Source organism: Geotrypetes seraphini, chromosome 2 (assembly GCF_902459505.1).
Source record: "Geotrypetes seraphini chromosome 2, aGeoSer1.1, whole genome shotgun sequence".
NCBI lineage: Eukaryota > Metazoa > Chordata > Amphibia > Gymnophiona > Dermophiidae > Geotrypetes > Geotrypetes seraphini.
Genome location: NC_047085.1, coordinates 385,849,920 through 385,866,124, shown reverse-complemented (window position 1 = coordinate 385,866,124; position 16,205 = coordinate 385,849,920). Strand labels below are relative to the sequence as shown.

The 16,205-nt window shown below is 42.6% G+C and overlaps 1 protein-coding gene across 5 annotated transcripts in view; it reads left to right on the top strand.

The window, feature by feature from the left end:
• The window catches only part of BTD (biotinidase), a 54,143-nt gene that overhangs the window by 26,306 nt on the left and 11,632 nt on the right, over positions 1-16,205 (top strand). For 2 of the 5 annotated variants that reach the window (XM_033930730.1, XM_033930731.1), the window contains exons 2-3: positions 2,801-2,851; positions 9,424-9,650. In XM_033930730.1, the coding sequence (XP_033786621.1) occupies positions 9,435-9,650 (216 nt within the window). In that variant the 5' untranslated portion in view covers positions 2,801-2,851; positions 9,424-9,434. Of the gene's footprint in view, positions 1-2,709; positions 2,852-9,423; positions 9,651-16,205 lie in introns of those variants that run through there. The other 3 variants (XM_033930732.1, XM_033930729.1, XM_033930728.1) reach the window with 2 other exon arrangements.

Here is a 16,205-nt window from a genome sequence, read left to right as displayed (position 1 = left end):
GAAAAATACCCAGACTGGCACATCTCTTGTATTTAGAAGAGTACTTTCAAAGCATTTAGACTTACAAAATTACAAAGTAACCTATGGAACTTTTGTAAGTCTAAGTGCTTTAAAAATAGGCCCCTTAAACTTCCGCTCAGAACCACGTGTAACCCATTACTGTCTGCTTATTCTAGATGAGGGTAGCCTGCAGCTTTTCTGGTCCCTTTGGAGAGGAAACAATGTTTGTATCAACATTTAAAGCAGTGGTCTCAAACTCAAACCCTTTGCAGGGCCACATTTTGGATTTGTAGGTATTTGGAAGGCCTCAGAAAAAAATAGTTAATGTCTTATTAAAGAAATGACAATTTTGCATGAGGTAAAACTCTTTATAGTGTATAAATCTTTCCTTTTGGCTAAGTCTTAATGCAATTTATAAAGAGACATATGATCAAGAAACTGTTTTATTTTACTTTTGTGATCATGATAAACATACCAAGGGCCTCAAAATAGTACCTGGCGGGCCGCGAGTTTGAGACCACTGATTTAAAAGGGTGGTTAGTTGTTTTTGTTTTTTAGAAAATACCCGTCAGTGCTCAGAATGACATAACCCACTGGCATCAGGTTAAAAATATCATTACTTTAATTCAAATAACACAAATATTTGAGAATGATGAGATCCTGACACAGCCTGTATTTTGTAGACACCTGTTTAAGAAGAAAATTGTTAAAAAAAAAATAAAAATTTAAAATATTTTCTTAAAAACCAGCTGCAGTCTAACATGGTCAGAGTGAACTGGATGGTTCCAAGCCTTAAAGTCTAGTGCAGTACTCGGGGGAATGAATTAAGCCAGGAGTTGCTTTATTTTGCAGTGTGGATGTTTTGGATCAATATATATGTCATATCATTTTGGGTGCTGCAGGCTTAATCAAAAACTTCCAAGCACACCTGGATAAGTTGCCTATCCATGTAACAACATATGAACTCTAGAAAACAGCTCTCTTTGGTACTATGCGAGTACAGTCAAACCTTGGTTTGCGAGCATAATTCATTCCAGAATCATGCTTGTAATCCAAAGCACTCGTATCTCAAAGCAAATTTCCCCATAGGAAATAATGGAAACTCAAACGATTCGTTCCACAACCCAAAAACTTTAATACAAAATACTGTATGTACTTATATTGCAAGACCTCACTCGTTTAGAACAGTCACTACACTCCAGCGTCAAAGAGAGAAGAACCATCGGCTCAGTTGTGATGATGTATACTGTACGTACTCGTATTGCAAGACTTTGCTTGTATATCAAGTTAAAATTTAATAAAATATTTTGCTTGTCCTGCAAAACACTTGCAAACCAAGTTACTTGCAATCCAAGGTTTTACTGTACTATGATGAGACAGAGATCATAATCTTCATGCCCTAGCTTAGGAATGAGGTTTATTCCTGTCATGGTATGTGCAAACTTGGAGAAATCCCTCCCCCCCCCAAGCTCAAACAAAAACATTTCTATATTATAATGCTTTTGTTCAATGTAGTGTAGAAAGAAATAGCATAAGGGTATCTGAAACTGATACTGAATTGACCAGAGATGTTAATGGAAGAGGAGGCCAGCCTACTGGATTTTCATTACTTCACACCTGGATTCAAGATACCATCATAGGTTCCAGGCAAACTGATTTGAAAGATCTCAAGCTAATTTCTATATCTTTCTGTCACATTTTCTTGGTCTTGGACTGCATTTCTTGGTGCTTGAAGATCTTCCCTTTCTCTATATCATTCACTGAGTTTTAGCTCCTGTATAGAGCAGGATATGTATGAATCGAGAGCAGGTATAGCAATATCAATTGAATCTATTATGTTTTACATTTACCTCTAATGGTGTCCACTAGTATACCAGAGTTACCTTTATTCTGGAATATTAGTTTGGTGGGGGTGTTGCAGACATCCCTGGGCAAAGTAACATCCACAGGACTTTGACATCCAGCAAACAGCAACTTTCTCTAACCTTTTAGAGTTCATAGCACCCATTCTTTTGAAAGAATCAAAACATCACAGTGCTATGGACCAGAAGTAAAAGGCCCAATCTGGACATCCACTCCTTGAAGATGAAGGCCACCTTCTGCACCCTATACCTAAAGAGACGCAAAAGGAGGATGGAGTCCCGTGAGGTTTTGTTGCTAGAGAGCTGGTCTTTTGCATGTTCCGAGTGGTCCCACCAGGGCCTTGCATATTGTCTTCTCTTACATAAGAGAATGATAATTGTGTTTCTTTATAGTTACTTTTTAATTGTTTCATTTTGTGCTGTGCATAATATTTTCAAATTGTGTCCTATGCATTGTTGATACAAGCGTTCTGGAAAACCTCTTTCATTGGGTGGGTCTAAGTGTTGGAGGAAGGAACCATCCTTACCCCGTCACCCCTTTTCTCAGAAACAAATGAGAGAAGATGAGAAGGGTGTAAAATGAAGAGGTGCAAGATGGTGGAGGTCATCTTCTTTCTCTTGCATCTTGCTATCGCTCTTCATATTCATCTCAAAAGTCCAAGATCTTGCCATCTGGCTATGTTCTAAGCTTCTGTACTCTAGACCCCAAGTTACCAGGTATTCACTTCCATCTTTACATTATGTGGCTGTTGTAGCATGAAAACTGTCTGTTTCAGAGGAAACTTGTTAGTAGGAGCTACTGTATATTAACAAGCTTCCTCCATGGCTGCTTTATGGGCAGGTAAATGGATTTCTGAAAGGGATGCTGCACGGTCTTTCTCAGGCTCCGCTGGTTCCAAAACTGAAATCAAACCTTGGAATCCATCCATGTATTTCAGATCACCGGACCTTTGGAGCAGATCACCGGACCTTTGGAGCAGAAGAAAGATGTAGGGGCCCTTTTACTAAAGTGCATTAAGTAGTTAATCTGCCTATCAGTGCATGCTATTAGCACATGAGGGTAGTAATTGCTGCCGCTCTAGCATGACAGCATATGCTAAGTTGCATGTTAACTGCATGGTTTGTTGGGGGCAGGAATTGGATGGTTATAGATGAAGAATGGGTGTGTGGACTACATACTGCATGCTGTTACTTGTATAATTAGCACAGGTGCATTTACTGTCTCCTCAAGCAGATGCAGTAAGCGCATCCAACTAAAATGTACATAACGATAGGGAACAATTTATAAAGGGTGCCAGAAGTTAATCAAGATGCAGCATGCTGAGTGTAAATTCTATAATGACATCTGGGTGCCCAGATTCTGTTACAAAATACTAATGTAAATCAGCATTTAAACGCTGACATTTAGGTGTGCCCACGTACATGTCAATAGTATATGCAAATGTATATGCTTAAATGCAGCACCTCACTTCAGTTCTCACAGCAGCCAATCACTAGCGGTTCTGCATGGGGCAGGAGTGTGTGAAGATCACTCCTTTTCTGGTTCTCTTCTGGACCACCGGGGATTTTAAGGTACGCTGGGGAGGCGAGGAAGGTAAAAGTTGTAACAGTTGGCCGGGACAGGGGGTGGGTAGAATCCCTCCTGTCCCAGCCTACCGCTGGACCACCAGGTCTTACAGCAGGCCCAGCAGAGGCCTGCAACAGGGTGAGCACTGATCCAAATATAAGCAGAGACCTCCATTTTTGGGCCCAAAAATCTCAGTTTATATTCGAGTATATATGGTATATGCTAAGTGAGTTGCATGCTAAAGTTTTATAGAATACTAGTTTGTGCCCAAATGGCACTTATGCATGGAAAAATAACAGTCACGCATATTATAATTCAAGTGTGTAAACTGGTATCTAGCTTTTCTGTACAATCCCACTCTATTCCTGGAAAAGTGGGTTATGCAACTCATGTTGCAAGACTGCTTTATAGGAAGCCTCATTTACATAATTTTTTCTGACCCTCCATTCTTAACTCTGCACTGCCCTTTAGTCACCAGTTGCTTTCCTACAAATGAGACAGGAGCTAGTCTGTTCTGCTTGTGTTTATTTTTTCTTCTGCTCAGTATTTTTACTCGCTTCACATCTTCTTGGTGCAGAGGATCCTCACAGGGACAGCTCTGGTTGTGGGAGATCTGCAGAATTTAAGGGTAAACTCTGCTTCCAGGAGGTTGGCTGCTTTGCAGTGTACTTGCCTGCATTTTCAGATCGGGGCTCAGGGACCATTTCCTTAGGAGCTGGCTTACTCCAGGTTTATCCACTAGTGGGTTTGAGCGCAGGTTGCGTGGCTCCATGGAGGTGTGTCTGGGATGAGGGCCGACTGCATTCCTCTTCCCAGTCATGTGCATGGTGTGTCTCGGAGGCGGCGGAAGTCTCTGGCTTAGGTGTCGGACCAGAGTGGCAGTCAGAAGATTAGTATAGGTTTCAAGTCTTGTTGAAGCGGAGGATTTCTCTGTAAGCTGTTTCAGCTCCCTTTCCTGCAGCTCCCCAGCACAGCATGGCACAGTGAGTATACAGCTGACAGCCTGTCACAGCAATTTTTGCGGGGTCTCCAAAGGTGATTTTTAGGCAGTTTGGGGGTTAGTCCTAAGTTCCACCACCCCCCCTAAAATCACTGCATTTTAAGGGGGTTTGTTCTTTTCTCAGGCTTATTTTCTTTTGAAAATTGCTCCCATGGTGGCCATCTTGGATTTTCCCAATTTGAATTTAAAGTTATTTTTTGCACTTACAAGTTTCGTTTGTGCAAGAAAACCACTCGGATGCATTCCCCGGGGCATGATACTTTGGATTCATGCTCTGTTTGAGGTGGATGGATGGCCAGCGACCAGCCGTATTCCACATGCTGTGCAGAGCCTGAGGGGGGGGGGGGGGCAAAATTTCATCGTACTTAGTCCCCTCAACCTCTTTTGGAGGGTCTAATCATTCATCCATCTGTGACTAATCGAAACAGTTGAAGCTGGCCCCCAGGGAAGACATGCTCAAGGTCCTGGCGAAACGCAGCCGCAATTCAGCATAAAAAGCGAAGAAGTCCTCTAAGAGCACCAAAAAGAGTTCCCAGGAGGCAGCTATGACTCCAGATTAGGATTTTCCCCCCAGAACTGATTATCATGCTCTTCCAAGCTTATCTAGCCTAGAAAAAGGCACCAAATACACCTCCTATGGCATCCTTGCTGGCGCTGGGGATCCCCATTCCCAGGATGTGGGTCTGCTGTCCAGAGTCCCCAAGTGAGTGAGGAATGATAACACTGACTAATGACACGAATGTTCCAGAACACTTGACGATGCATTGCTTCTATGAACTGGCACCACCACTGGGGGAGATGTAGCTGCCCTCGTGGATCTCCACGATCCAGATCTGGAAGATGTTTTGGATCTAGGTAAGGACCCCACAGTGCGGAGACTGTTCAGGCCCTCCGCCTTGCTCATATTGATTGCTGAATCTCTCCAGGAGTCGAAACTGATCTGTTAGCAGCAACAGAATGTACTTTCCTTTGTAGCATGAAGCTGCAATCTTTGTCCTTTTCTGATCATCCAGACTTTGCCATTATGCTCACAGATCACTGGAAAGCCCCAAAGGGTCCCCTGAGAGTAGCTAGGACCAGGTGCAAACCCTACCTGATGGCAGTTGCATTTTAACCAGCATTTTATGTCCTCCCAAAGGTGGATTCCTTGGTAGCACAAGTCACCAAGGGTACTTCTTTCCCTGGTGAGAGAGGAGTAGTGCTGAAAAATGCACGGGACCATTGGGTCAATTTTTATTTTATTTTATTTTTTTTTAATTTGTTCTCAAGCAGCTCTTTGATAAGTCAGCCTCTGGCCTGAAAGTGGCCACAACCTCATCTCTTGTGGCAAGAGCCTGCCATTCAATGCTTCACCACAATCCTTATACTATTGTACTGGATCTTCCGTTCTTGATTTCTGGTGTGGATCATGTGGCTGATTCCTTGTGTGATCTCTTCAGAGTGGCGAGTAAGCTGTCAGCATACGCTATCTCTGCATGCTGGTCATTGTGGTTCAGGCAGTGATCCAGTGATTCTTCCTCCAAGGGGACTCTTAGTAAACTGCCTTTCAAGGGGTTGTTGCTGTTCGATAAAGGTCTGGATGACCTCATGGCTAGTGTGCAGGGCTGTAATCTGCGGTCCTTGCCTGATAGCAAACCTCAGTCCTCATGAGAGCTGAGGGTATTCTAGTCTTCATTACCCCAGACATTCCCATCGGTACTATGGAGGTTCATTGGGTCAGAGATCACAGTCATAGTCTTCAGGAGGCCTCTCTACATCTGCCCCTAAAAAACATTTTTGATGCCAGGCCCCTGACCGGTCCTCCATGGATTGGAGGATAGCTCTCAGCATTTCTGGATGAGTGGATGTCCCATCACCTCTGATCGCTGGGTCCTAGATATCCTTTGAGTCAGCTGCAAACTCATTTTATCAGCCTTCTTCCAGAGCTCTTGCTGAACTCCCTGGGGGAGAGACAAGACACAGCGGCCTGAGTGGAGGCCACGGTCCATAGGCTGCTGGACTTTGCGGCCATGGAACCTGTCCCAGAATCAGATTTAGACTTGGACAGCTACTCAATATACTTCATCATGCCTAAGAGAGGCTCTGAAGACTGGAGACCTATCCTGGATCTCAAGGCGGTCAATGTGGCTCTCAAGGTTCCTTGCTTCAGGATAGAAATGGTGCAGTCTGTGATCGCCTCGGTAGCTCCGGGTATATTGTTAGCTTCTCTGGATTTGACGACAAAGACTTATCTTCAAATCCCCATTTTTCCAGAGCATAGGAAATATCCAAGGTTTCATGGTCTGCTGCAGCACTTCAGTTTACAGCCTTGCCCTTCAGGTTGGTAACAGCACCCAAGACCTTCACCAAGGTTATGGTAGTAGTGGTAGCCCACTTAGCGAAAACTCGGAATTCAAATTCATCTGTATCTGGACGACTGGCTCATCTTCCTCTCTGGATCTCCACTTGAGTGATCTTGATGACAGATGCCAGCCGGTATGGCTAAGGTACCCTTAGCTCAGACAATTCAGTTCAGTCCAGGTCCGGTGGTCCCCTTCCAAGAGGCAATGGTCGAACAATCACCTGGCACTCCGGGTGATTTGGCTGGCCCTTCTGCACTTCGAGTGTCTTCTCCAAAATCGGACAGTGCGTGTCTTCTCAGACAATGCCATAGTGGTGGCCTTTGTCAGTCATCAGGGAGGCACCAGGAGCTCACTTCTGTGCAAGACAGCCTAGCTTCTCTTTCATTAGGTGGAGAGCCATCTCTTAACAATTTGTCCCAGAGAGCCTTTAGCTGTGTAGTGGAGCAGTGGGGTCAACTAATGTTCAACCTAATGTCAGTGGCCAATAAGGTGGATCAGTTCTTCAGCAGCCGTCGTGAGCCAGGCAGCAAAGGCTTGGATGTGCTGGTGCAGCCTTGGCTGCTTGAGAGCCGCCTTCATGTTTTCCTTCCATTGCCCATGATAGGCTGTCTGCTGAAATGGATCAAGGAGCACAAGGTTTGAGCGATTTTTGTGGTGTCCAACTGACTGAGGCAGCTGGGTTATGCCAACCTGGTTTGTTTCAGCTGGATCAGGGGCTCAAGTTTTTCCGTCATCCTCGTCTCCTTACACAGGACCCGATTGTGCTCCAGAATCCAGACCACTGTGGTCTTACAGTCTTGGTCTGCAGAGGTCTTTGGGTGTGATAGCTTCTCTTGCACAGCAAAAGAAGTCAATTTTGGTAGCCTATGCAAAGGCCTGGAGATACTATCAATCTTGGTGAATCCAGAAGCATGAGGATCCAACTTTGCTGTTGATACTTCCTGATTCTCGTGTTCCTTCAAGATAGGTGGGAAAAAGGTCTGGCTGTCGGATCACTAAGGGTGCCAGATTGCTGGTCTTTCCTGTTTTGGTTCCAAGACTCTAAGGCGTTCTTTAGCTATTCATCTGAATGTTGTCAGGTTTCATAGAGGTGCTTTGCAGCTTCGATCCCCGCTGCGGCTCTCCTGTTTGACTTACTCCAACTGGTTCTTCAGTCACTGATTCATCCACTCTATCTGGAGCAGGCATTATTAATGGATCTCAATATTAAGACAGCTTTCCTGGTGGCTATAATTTCAGTTTGCAGGGTGTCTGAGCTTGAGGCTTTATCCTGCAGGGATCTTTTCCTTCAGATTACGGATTCCTGCATGTTTCTATGCATTGTTCCCTCCTTTTTCCCATGGGTGGTCTCTAGTTTCCACATCAACTAGGAAGTCCGTCTGCCTGCTTTTCTCCCTCAGGATCAAGAAAGCATGATCGAGTGCTGAGGTCACTGGATCTGTGCAAACTTTTATTGTGGTACTTGAAGATCATGAACGAGGTTCTGGTTTCTGACAACTTGTTCATACTGGTGGGTCCTGCCTGTCAGGGTAGGCTGGCTTCAAAGACCACCATTTCGGGATGGATCTATATGGCTATTTGATCTGCCTATATTGCTGCCGGAAAGAAGCCCCCTCTTTTTGAGGGATCATTTTACTAGAGGTGTTTCCTCCTCGTGAGCAGTTGTTGGCAATTTTTCTTGAGGAGATTTACAGAGCTGCTATTTGGTCCTCCTTGCATGCTTTTACGAAGTTTTACAGGATCGATGTGGCAGCTAAGCAGGATGCTGCTTTTGGCTCCTTCATTTTGGAAGCAGGCTCATCACGTCCTTCTTGTCCAGGGATAGAGTGGGATTGTACAAGAACGAAAGGTTAGTTTCTTACCTTTGCTAATCTTCTTTCTTGTAAATCCACACACTATTCCTGGAACCTGCCCTGAGAGTTGCTGATTCGCTGATTGGCTGCCTTGATAAGTACTAGCAAGCTGGTCTTATGTTTCTTGACCAGCCTTTCTAAGAGTACCATCCGAATATGTTATGCACTTTGCCTTAGGGGTCCCTAGCTATGGTGTCCTCCTCTGTTAATGCAGGCTGTTACTTCTTTTAGAACAGTCTCTTTCAGGTTTATAATTTTTGAAGACCTGTTTCAATTGTTCACGATTGTTATGAAATTTCATGTTATGAGCACATTAGACTTGTTTGTCAGGTAGTGTCCCTGTACCCCCCTCCCTTTTTGTTTGTGTCCTGTATAAGTGTGACTGTCTGTTTGTCGGCTTTTGCATGAACTGGTGACCAGAGGGCAGTCCTGAGATAAGAGGGGAGGGTCAGAAAAAGTTATATAAATGAGGCTTCCTACAACATGGGATGCATAACCCACTTGTCCAGGAATAGAGTGTGGATTAGTAAAAGTAAGAACCTAATCTTTCGTTAGGCAACCTGTTGTATTGTGAGGAGGATAATGCATAGTAAATAACTTTTCTGTGCAACAATTGCAGGGGACATGCTGAACATGCTCTCAACAATTACTGCACTGATCTTCCAGTCACCAAGCATTAGTTTGTGCTCTTAAAGCACAATAAATGCAAAAACCTACTGTACTTTAGTAAAAGAGTCCTGTAGTTAGTTATAATTTCTCAAAAATCCTTTGCTTAAGAATTGCTTTTGCTGTCTTTCAGATGAAGAAACCATGTGGGGAACAAGCTTTAAGTTTTTGTTTCTCTTCTGCTATCAAGTTGTGTTGTCTGAACTAATCCAGGAAGGGCATTACATTGCTGCTGTGTATGAACACCAAGTCATATTGAATCCCAATCCAAATGCCCTCTTCAACCGTGCCTCTGCCTTAGCACTCATGAACAGAAACCTAGACATCTATGAAGCACAAGTGGACGCTGCTGCCCAGCAGGCAAGGCCAGCCTTCCACTGACAAACTTCAGTGGAGGTTTTATTTTCTCTTCATCTAATTTACTGAGCTAATTTCTCCATGGATAACCTAGTTTATAATGTCTGTCATTTGATGTTTTGTTTTATGGCCTCTGACCTGGCAGTCTTTGGTGGCAGTGTCTGAATTTCCCATTAGATAGCTGCATGGGAATGGGAATTGCAGGAATCCCACAGAACCTATGGAATTCCCGCAGGGATGTAAGATGTTGATGTTGGATTCCTGGAGAAGTGTAGTCAAAATTTCTGGTGACTTGAGAATGAGACTTGGAATGCACCGAAAGAGCCAATGAAATTTAATGTGGACAATATAAATCATTGTATTTCTAAGCTTCAGAGTTGAGCACTGTCTGTATAAATGAAATTGAATGAAGCTAAAACTAAACTTCTGTGGATAAGGAATTCTCTTAGATTCCTCACTTACATTTAAAGACCAAATACATTCTCTGGTTAAGAAGTGTTTGTGTATGCTGAAGAGTGTTAAGGCATTTTTTCATCACCAACACTTTACAGTATTGATACAATCTGTTATATTAGCTCAACTGGATTACTGTAATGCAGTCTACTTAGGATTAACCAAAGGCAACTTGCAAAGATTGCAATTGATACAACATACTGCGGCCAAGTTTGATCTTTGGGAAACAGAAGTTTGACCATGTATCTCCTTTGTTGGAAAAACTTCACTGGCTTCCAGTCTGTTTCAGGATTCAATTTAAATGTGACTGTATTGTTTTCAAACTCCTATTTGGTATCTTTACACCTCTGGTTATGTTAATCTGGAATGCTAAAAGATTTAGTTTTTCACAAAATACACAAAGATTAAAGCTTACTTTCCCTTCTTTTAAGGGGATTATATCTAAAGGAAAACTTGTGAAATCTTACATGTTTAAACTAATGGAGGTTTGGAATACAATTCCATCTATGATAAGACTTAAATTCCCTTCAACTATTTTGTAAAACACAAAAAATTCTTATTCTCTAAGCATTTAGCAACTCACTCTGTTTAACTCTTTTTCATTGTCACTTTTTTCTTTTGGTTCATTTTTACTTTCCTCTCCTTCAGTTTTTTTCTCCTTATTATTGGTTCACCTTAATTGTTAACCGAGTCGAGCTTCATTTTTATGAAGATGACCCGGTCTATAAATTTAAGGTTTAGTTTAGATACACTTTGGGAAGAATAACCCAAATCACAGTTACCGGATGCTAGGGTCCACCTTGGGGGTTAGTGCCCAAGAAAAGGATCTGGGTGTCATTGTAGACAATACGATGAAACCTTCCGCCCAATGTGCGGTGGTGGCAGCCAAAAAAGCAAACAGGATGCTAGGCATTATTTTTAAAAAGATGGTTAACAAGACTAAGAATGTTATAATGCCCCTGTATCGCTCCATGGTGCAATCTCATCTGGAATATTGTGTTCAATTCTGTTCTCCTTATCTCAAGAAAGATATAGTGGTGCTAGAAAAAGTTTAAAGAAGAGCGACCAAGATGATAAAGGGGATGGAACTTCTCTCATATGAGGAAACACTAAAATGGTTAGGGCTCTTCAGCTTGGAATACAGACGGCTGAGGGGAGATATGATTGAAGTCTACAAAATCCTGAGTGGAGTAGAACAGGTATAAGTGGATCGATTTTTCACTCCGTCAAAAATTTACAAAGACTAGGGGACACTCAATTAAGTTACAGAAAAATACTTTTAAAACCAATAGGAGGACATTTTTTTTTTTTCACTTGGCACTCAGAGAATAGTTAAGCTCTAGAACGCATTGCCAGAGGTTGTGGTAAGAGAGGACAGCGTAGCTGGTTTTAAGAAAGGTTTGAAGGAAAAGTCCATACTCTGTTATTGAGAAAGACATGGGGGAAGCCACTGCTTGCCTTAGATCGGTAGCATGGAATATTGCAACTCCTTGGGTTTTGGCTACACACTAGTGACCTGATTGACCACCATGAGAACAGGCTACTGGGCTTGATGGACTATTGGTCTGACCCAGTAAGGCTATTCTTATGTTCTTAACTGAAATACCAGACTGAGACTTGGAAAACTAATTGGTTGAATGGTGAATACCATCCCAAAAACCACGGGAGACTGTTGGGGTTAGGAGGAAATAGAGGACTACGAGCAAGTAAATAATAGCATCAACTCCTGTGGGTATTGGTGGAAATAAAGAAGATTAATGGTGGAGACTGCACAAGTCTCCAGATTCATCTGCTGTGACTTAAGAAAACAAAATAATCGGGTAAGACCTAGTTCTTCCTTTTCCGCAGGTTACTCCTGAGTCTGTCTCCTTTCACCTTCATTCTTTGCCCTCTCATTTCAGAGCTTCATTTCAATTGAAAGACTTGTATCCTGTGCATTTATGCCATGGAGGTATATAAATGGAGGAGGGTCACAAGCGGTGTTCTGCAGGGGTCGGTGCTCGGACCGCTGCTGTTCAATGTTTTTATAAATGACCTAGAAACAGGGACGAAGTGTGAAGTTATAAAGTTTGCGGATGACACTAAACTTATGTAGCAGGGTTAGAACCGCGAAGACCTACAAAGGGACCTGAACAAACTGGAGGAGTGGGCAAGTAAACTTCAATGTAGAGAAATGCAAGGTCATGTATATAGGGAAAAAGAACCTGATGTTCAGCTATAAAATGGGGGGATTAGTACTAGGGGAAAGTAACCTTGAAAAAGACTTGGGTGTGCTGGTGGATACAACAATGAAGTCAATGGCACAATGCGCGGCAGCCTCAAAGAAAGCAAACAGAATGTTGGGTATTATTAAGAAGGGTATTACAACCAGGACGAAGGAAGTCATCATGCCACTGTATCGTGCGATGGTGTGCCCACATCTGGAGTACTGTGTCCAATATTGGTCACCGTACCTTAAGAAGGACATGGCGATATTTGAGAGAGTTCAGAGAAGAGCGACAAAATGATAAAAGGTATGGAAAACCTTTCATACGCAGACAGGTTAGAAAGGCTGGGGCTCTTCTCCCTGGAAAAGCGGAGACTCAGAGGAGACATGATAGACTTTCAAGATCATGAAAGGCAAAGAGAAGGTAGAGAGGGACAAATTCTTCAGCCTATTGGAAACCACAAGAACAAGGGGTCACTCGGAGAAATTGAAAGGGGACAGGTTTAGAACCAATGCTAGGAAGTTCTTTTTCACTCAGAGGGTGGTGGGCACCTGTAATGCGCTTCCGGAGGTTGTGATAGGACAGAGTACACTACGGGGTTTTAAAGAAGGATTGGATAAATTCCTGAAGGATATGGGGATTGAGGGATACAGATAGAGGTAGGATTATGAAAGGATATAGATAGAAGTATAAAGGGGAATAAAGGGTTTTAGACAAGGATCACCTTACAGGTCATGGACCTGATGAGCCGCTGGGCGCGATGGACCTCTGGTCTGACCCAGCGGAGGCAACTTCTTATGTTCTTATGTCATATCTCCCCCTTGCCTTCCTTCCCAAATATGCATATTGAGATCTTTGTCTTTCCCCGTACTGCCAGTGAATCACTGAGTCCACCATGTATGACACCTTTTACCACAATTTTTATATAGAGATAACTTAAATAGCTGTTAAAACCTTTAGAAGGTCCATGTAGTTTGGAAGATGTAGCAGAGTTATATAATATATACATGGATAAACACATGTACACATTTTATTTATTTTATTTGAACAATTAATAACCCACTCTTATCTAAGCAATTCTAAGTAGCTTAAGAAATGCTAACTTATAATAAAATGAAATTAATATGAGCATAAGAAATAAGCCAAAATAAACTTTGAAATACTTAAAAGATAAACTAAAAAACTTGACTGAATAGATACTTTCAAACATTTCCAAAAAAGCCTTTGCCTCAGAGCAAATATATGTGAGAGTATTTGTGCTACTACTAAGGATAAGCTCTTGGAACTATTTCATAAATTCACATAGGCACCTATATTGCTTATATTTCTTTCCCCCCCAAAAAAATAAACTTTTTTTTTTTTTTAGTTAGGCATGCAGTTATGAAATTACTCCCTTAAAATAAAGTCAACTGATACTGCATTTCATAGGATAAGATGAAGCAGTAAGGTTGCTACTTCTTTTTTCCTGTTTGCTTGTTTTTTTTTTAAACAAAAATTCTCTGTGTTTACAGGTTTTTTTTCCACAATATTGGCATTTCTCTGCCTTCAGTAAATTGCTCTTGGATCTCTCAAGCACACATGTTGTACTGGATACCCTTGTTTGAGAAGTCAAAACAGAAATGTTAAATATGTATCATCTGAGAGGGCAGTGCTGCTGAAAGCAGTGGAGCTAAAGGACATTTTCAGCACAGCCAGGAAAAATAACCTGCTGGCCTTAAGTTGATAATTTAGAACGTGGCTTTCCTCTCCCACAATAAAATCATGTTTGTAGCATTTAATCATTTTATAGCCCTACTTTGTTCATTAAATTATTATGGTCCATGGAGCAAATAGCAAGTGTATTCTATTTTTCTTGCCCTAGATCAGTGGTCTCAAACTCGCGGCCCGGGGGCCACATGCGGCCCGCCAGGTACTATTTTGAGGCCCTCGGTATGTTTATCATAATCACAAAAGTAAAATAAAACAGTTTCTTGATCATATGTCTCTTTAGCTATAAATGACAATATTATTATTAAGACTTAGCCAAAAGGAAAGATTTATAAACTATAAAGAGTTTTACCTCATGCAAAACTGTCATTTCTTTAATAAGACATTAACTATTTTTTTCTACGGCCCTCCAAGTACTGCCAAATCCAAAATGTGGCCCTGCAAAGGGTTTGAGTTTGAGACCACTGCCCTAGATGTACATGTTAAGAGGTGGATGGTGCAGTGTACTGTACATGCCAACACAAGAATATTCTCAGTATAAGATTGGCCACCTTTACACTTCTGCCAAAAATATCTGGCTGATTTATAGTCACTCCTTTAATCATAGCTGGAGATGAAAATGTATGTGTAAAATCTTCCATACATAGCTCCTTCCAATGCTTTGTTGTCCAACATAGAATTTACTGGCCTGTAGAAGTTAGCTAAGAACTTTGATCTGCAAATGTATGGAGGAGGGCTCAATAGCCATAAGCATTATATATTTTATTCCTTCAGCATAAACTATAGTGTAGCATCAACTTTTATATGTACTCCTGGAGTTCTGTACCTTGTTCACTTATGTCAGGGGTGTCCAATGTCGGTCCTCGAGGGCCGCAATCCAGTCGGGTTTTCAGGATTTCCCCAATGAATATGCATTGAAAGCAGTGCATGCAAATAGATCTCATGCATATTCATTGGGGAAATCCTGAAAACCCGACTGGATTTCGGCCCTCGAGGACCGACATTGGACACCCCTGGCTTATGTGATACCATAATCAGCTATATGTGAGACAACAATCCTGCTATTTAGTTAGACATACAAGCTGGCCAACCTTGTAAAAGCTGAAGACTTTCTTTTAGGTTAATCAATGAAACTATAGAACAGGAGTAGGGAACTCCGGTCCTCGAGAGCCGTATTCCAGTCGGGTTTTCAGGATTTCCCCAATGAATATGCATGAGATCTATTTGCATGCACAGCTTTCAATGCATATTTATTGGGGAAATCCTGAAAACCCGACTGGAATAAGGCTCTCAAGGACCGGAGTTCCCTACCCCTGCTATAGAAGTTAAAGCCTTCAATGGTCCTAGTGAGATATGAAATACTTAAGGCTCCTTTTACTAAGGTGCACTAGCATTTTTAGCAGATACACAAAATGCTGGCGTTAAGATCTAGCGCGTGCGGCAATTTAGCACACGTTAAGGCCCTAACGCACCTTTGTAAAAGGAGCCCTTACTGCAGGTCAAAAGGAGAAATAACTGTGGTTCATCTTAACCATCAGCAAAAAAAATCACTTTGCCTAAAAAAAAAAAAAAAAAACCAGGCCTGCCTTGATCAGAAACATAGGGGTCCTTTTACGAAGGCGCGTTAGCGGGTTTAACGTGCGTGACGTTTCATCACACGCTAACCCCCACGCTAGCGGAAAAACTACCACCTGCTCAAGAGGAGGCGGTAGCAGCTAGCGTGGCCAGCGGTTTAGCACACGGTATTATGCGCGTTAAACCGCTAACGCGCCTTCGTAAAAGGAGCCCATAAGCTTCAGACCTTGCATAAAGGGAATTGTCCAAAACATTCTTCATTACTAAACTTTAGCTAAGAAATAACTCATTGCAAATTTCCCAGATTGAGTACCATATTTTCACGCATATAACGCGCGCGTTATACGTGTTTTTACAAACCGTGCATAGCCTTGCGCGGTATACAAAATTTTTTTTACATAGTTACCCCCCGACGCACCCCCACCCCGAAGGACCGCTTGCACGTACTCCCACCCGCACCCCCACCCTGAAGGACCGCTCGCACCCCCACAGCCTCCCGACCCCCCCCCCCCCATCATGTAGAAGCTCCTACCGGTGTCTTGCTGCTTCCTCTTCCGGCGGTTCGCCTTTCTCTAACGTCAAGTCCTCTTGCCCCGCCGACTCCCCAACACGATCG